The sequence below is a fragment of the Montipora foliosa genome, chromosome 12, assembly GCF_036669935.1.
Source record: "Montipora foliosa isolate CH-2021 chromosome 12, ASM3666993v2, whole genome shotgun sequence".
NCBI classification, from domain to species: domain Eukaryota; kingdom Metazoa; phylum Cnidaria; class Anthozoa; order Scleractinia; family Acroporidae; genus Montipora; species Montipora foliosa.
Window position 1 is genome coordinate 36607917 of NC_090880.1, and position 5000 is coordinate 36612916.

The 5000-nt window shown below is 38.7% G+C and overlaps 1 protein-coding gene across 6 annotated transcripts in view; it reads left to right on the plus strand.

Moving 5' to 3' along the window:
* The window catches only part of LOC137978715 (cubilin-like), a 101934-nt gene that overhangs the window by 46206 nt on the left and 50728 nt on the right, over window positions 1-5000 (plus strand). For all 6 annotated transcript variants that reach the window (XM_068825737.1, XM_068825740.1, XM_068825738.1 and 3 more), the window contains 3 exons: window positions 2217-2339; window positions 2843-2999; window positions 4686-4858. In XM_068825737.1, coding sequence (XP_068681838.1) covers window positions 2217-2339; window positions 2843-2999; window positions 4686-4858 — 453 coding nt within the window. The remainder of the gene's footprint in view (window positions 1-2216; window positions 2340-2842; window positions 3000-4685; window positions 4859-5000) is intronic.

Sequence of the window (5000 nt, forward strand, 5' to 3'; positions counted from 1 at the left end):
AACTCAGGAAAGGGCGAAGGCTCAAAAGCAGTTAAGGCAAAAACATGAAATAGATCGCTCAAGTTACATTGATAACAGTATTAGTTATTAGTTGCCGCAAGCTTCGTTACTTATGCAACTGAGTAGATTGGTGTCCCCTAATACCTTCCTGTATAGTATATATGTTGTGGTTTAATTTTGTTTTTGGTATGAATTTTTTAAAAACCAGTTCCTTTCTTTTTCAAATCAGTTTAACCGTAACTCGCAGTAAAACGTAATTGTTTTAAAATGGGTGCTTAGACTTAATAAATACTTGTAAGCAGCCTGCAGTTGTGATACATCGCCTGAAATGCTAACTGACTTTCAATTAGCGCGTAAACCTAATTGAGAGCTTAACCCTAATCTCTAAGCTGAGAATTTAATCCTAAACACTAAAAATTACTGTTCACATTCATAATTATTGGCATTGATAGCATCAGAAACAACAATCCATTATAATAATCTTAAAATAATTTTTCTACTTTATTTTATACATACTCCATAAAATTAATTAGAGAAAGATATCCAAATATGTTAAAATGGGCAGTGTTCTAAAAAAAATTAAACCAGTTTAAAAATTTAAACTGGTTTGAAAAAACCAAAAACAAAATTAAACCGCAACATATACATTTAAATAAAGTTCTAAGTTTATATTATTAGCACGTTTAGTTTAATTATTAAAAGAAGTCTACGGAATAGTTTCAGATCTGTCCAAAGAATTTTAAAGTGGCTCTGAACCATGCCGTGAGTTCTTATTTTAAATTCTAAAGACACGAAAACGGTGCTTGTGTTTCTTTTATGAAATTGCAGCGGAATAAACGTACAAAAGAGTGAGGTTCGGACAATTTTTTATACAAAGTTCTTATACCGCTAAGCTACGAACTAACTGTTTTAGGGGCAACTTGCAGTTAGGACAACCAATTACATATCCCACTATACTAAGTTCAAATGCTGCTCTGCTAGGACCATGGTGTTTAAGGGGAAGGTTCGTGCTTCAGCGGATTAAAGTTGAAAAAAAGATATTCTGGCTATTCGTAAAATTCAATCGAGGATCAGCAATAGGTATCCTTCGAACAACCTTGCCGTGGAAATTGAGTAGATCTGGCTGCATTTATAATTAGGAGATGCCTTCTTCCACTTTGGAAGAACTGCTGTAATTTATTTGTTATTGCTTCTTCTAAATTTTCGTAGCAGTGAGATTGAAACCAAACATTTAAGAAAAACGACACAACTATGGTATCCATCTTCAGTCGAAGGATGTTTGTAAGTATTATTCTACAATTTGTAATTTACACCTACTTGTTACATACTTTATATAAAGTCACTCACTTGTGAACATCCTTCAACTGAAGATGGATACTGGGTATCCCAAACATGTTTTTCAAATTTTTTAAAGTTGTGTCGTTTTTCTTAAATGTCACGTTATTGTTATTTATGATTTCACCACGGGGAACACCACACTGCGTCCATACTCAACTCAACGACCAACAACGACACCAAGGCCAAGTAAGTAAAAGTCACACTCGGTTGTGCAGAAAAGACCACCTTAGAAATTTGATTGGAGAAACTCGTTTACTTTGTTATGCAAGTACGACTTTTCTTGCTCGAACCCAATGAGGGAGACCGTCACGACCCCTGTGAGGCAAGACTTCTATTGTAACGACAATACCCGCAAATTTGTCGCTTTAGTGTTATTGTTTATGTAAAGATTTGTAGTAAGGCGTCTTTAAGATTTATACGTGTAGTTTTAAGTTATTGTTACTGTTATCATCAAGAGCCAGTTATTTCGCAGTTTGAATATAACAAAGACAAAGATTGCATGAGCGCATTGTTAATAGAAGGGGAGAATGGCGCGACAAGTTTCGTTATGTCACTACTGCGAAAAAGAACTGTCAGTTTTTAGAGGATTTTTATTATGTGGTGTATTTCGTATTTTGTGTTTCTTATCCTTGGTACTGGGTATTGATTAACATTTTGCGTGGAGTATTCCAACAACTCCTCCTCGAACGCCTTCTGCACCATCTACGTACAACTTTGCCTGTAGAAGGGCCACCAAATAAGAAGAAAAAGCAACCTAAACTAGGAACTTAACCCGTTTAATACTCAGGCTGCTTCCAACGACTCATCCATAGTCTTTTTCATGCTTTAACTTCAGTTTTTGAATTGAGTTAATAACAATTATGTTATTTTACTTTTAGGCATTTTCTCTTCGACAACAGTGGCATCAACTACCACCCCTTCTGTGATCCTCCCCTCTGGACCAAGTACACTAAACTCGACTTCTTTTCAAACCACTCCTCCTCAAACGCCTTCTGCACCAGGTAGGTACAACTTTACTGTAGAACTCAGCAATCCGATGAAGACCAAAAGCAATCTAAGTAAACCCGATGACGATGGCGATATTACTGCCGTGTCCTAGCGCTTTTTGCTTTTGACTTTTGTTGCAAACGTATCGATTTTAAGCTTTGCATCTTGAAGTTTTGGGACAGCGAGCTGTAACGTGGAGATGAAAGATGAATTATCATTGAAACACTGGTAACATTTTCTGCCTCATAAACTTTAGAATTCATGAAATCGTCCTCGTCCAGCACACTCTTCATCTCTTTTCGGAAGCTTGTTCGTACGATAAATAGTTCTTTCATGGCCGCCGGCCCTTTCCCTCACCGCGTGGGATCTAAAGGCATCAGAAAGATCTTAATAAATTTATTAGAGAATCTTTGTTTTTTTTTTCCATTACTACGGAATTTCCCTTTCGTGTCTCTGATTGTGAATGGTGTTGTTGTCTTCAATATTTTACTTACTGATAATGCTAATTTTCTTTCAGATTGTGGGCCTTTCAGAAACAACACCCTGAGAAGTCCCGGATATCCTAACTACTATCCAAGAAACATGGATTGTGTCTATCGAGTTCCTATTCCTTTTGACCAGAAGTTGGTCATTTACTTTAACTATTTTTACTTGCCATACAGTTGGAATTGCGTGTAAGTACCAAAACATAAGGATTGGGTTTGTTTTCGAAATATTTGCTCTACGGTGCACTTATTAAAGTTTGATTTGCGAGGGCGTGAAAATGTATTTTAGGTTATAAACGGAGGCCTTAATTAACATATTCGTTATAATGAATTGGAACATCAATTAAACTGCGGGTAAGTGCCAAGACGTTAGCCAATAATTTGCTTTGCAAATACTTTGCTCTATTCTAGATCGATTACAATATTTAATGCATGGGTACCTTGTTGTGTTCTGGGATGACGTAAATGAATTTTCATTTGGAGATTATGAACGGACGCCCAAACATACTGTCATCCTATTTCATCGAGCTTTATTTAGATCATCGAATTTATAGGATTGCTGGTGGCCTTGTCTTTAAGTAATTAGATTTCAAGCCAGAAGCTACGAAGGCGATCAGCTGATGTAGTTTGGTTAGTGAGCGTGCAGCGTGTTTTGAACAATGTAAGCCTCGACTAACTCGGTATCCGACCGCTTCCAATTAGCATCTAACGTTTCGTTCAGCAAGATTTCTAGTGAAATGCCACCTTTGGAATACAGCCCTGTTCCTGTGGATCACACAATTGACGAGTTAATCATTACACCAGAGGCCGTTGAACGTCCTCTCTTGGCCGTAAGGGAAGGATTTAAGGCCGATCTCACTCACTGCTGTGTTTAGCAAATAATCGGAAGGGTTTGTGTTCTCGTGGCTGTGCCCTATTGTGATGCCTCATATCGACTCCTATCAGTTCGGCGGGATCAAAGATTCGTCCACCTCCCACGCCTTGGTACGTCTTTTCCACGAGTGGCTGCAAGGAGCTGAGACCCCTAAGGCGGTTATTAGATCTTGCCTGATTGACTTTTCTAAGGCATTTGATCGAATCGATCACGACATCTTGATTCATAAGCTTTGCCTACTAAATGTTCTGCCTATCTTATTGAACTGGTTTGCGAGCTTTCTTCAAGACCAGTCCTAGCGTATCAAGCTTGGTCAAGTGAAATCTAAGTGGAAATCTATCAATAACGGGGTACCACAGGCTTGGCCCCCTGTTTTTCCTGGTCATGATTAACGACTTGTTCACCTCCCTTCCTATTTATAAGTATATTGACGATTGCACCATCTTTCAAGGTTGTCACTGCCGCATGTGCCACGTGTATTCTACAGAAAGAGGTGGATCAAATAAACCAATGACAGTTACCAACAACATGCGACTCAACACAAAAAAGACCAAGGAGCTCACTATCTGCTTTGCAAAGAGTCAAGTCTCCCTCGACCCCCTCGTTGTTAACAATCAACAAGTTGAGTCTGTCCAGTCAGTCAAGCTACTTGGAGTCCATATCAAGCGCGATCTTAAGTGGGATCTTCATGTCGATTCAGTTTTCTCGAAGGCTAGTAAGCGGCTGTACGCTTTAAGGACAACAAGGAAACTGCCAGGAACGCAGGACTGTCTTGATGATCTAGCTTTCAATATTATTTAATAATATGCCCAATTTAACGATCTTTCCATAGTTGTCAAAATATGCGATAAAAACCGCACAGAATTTCGAAGACAGGATTTCTATGCAAATAATTTGCTATTTTATGATGTACCCAATTTCTCGACCTGGTTTGACATGAATGTGACATCTTTTCTTTGATTGCTATTTGATTAATGTGCTTTTGTCCTTTTATATGATAGGTTCAACTATTTAAGAATCAGCAATGATAGGAACCATACAATCGGCACATACTGCAGTTGGGAAACTGGACGACGCGTGCTGATTACCAGTAGCGCAGCTGTGTTGTCTTTTCATTCAGACGGGAGTTTTCAATATAGGGGATTTGACCTATCTTTCTCTTTTATTCCACTTGGTGAGTTCCCCGGTAACGTGCTGTCGAAGAAGTGTAGTAATTCGAAGGTGGGCGTTGTGTAGGGTAAAGCATGGTAGTGTAGTGTAGTGTAGTGTAGTGTGGCGTGGCGTGGCGTGGCGTGGTGTGGCGTGACCTGGCGTAG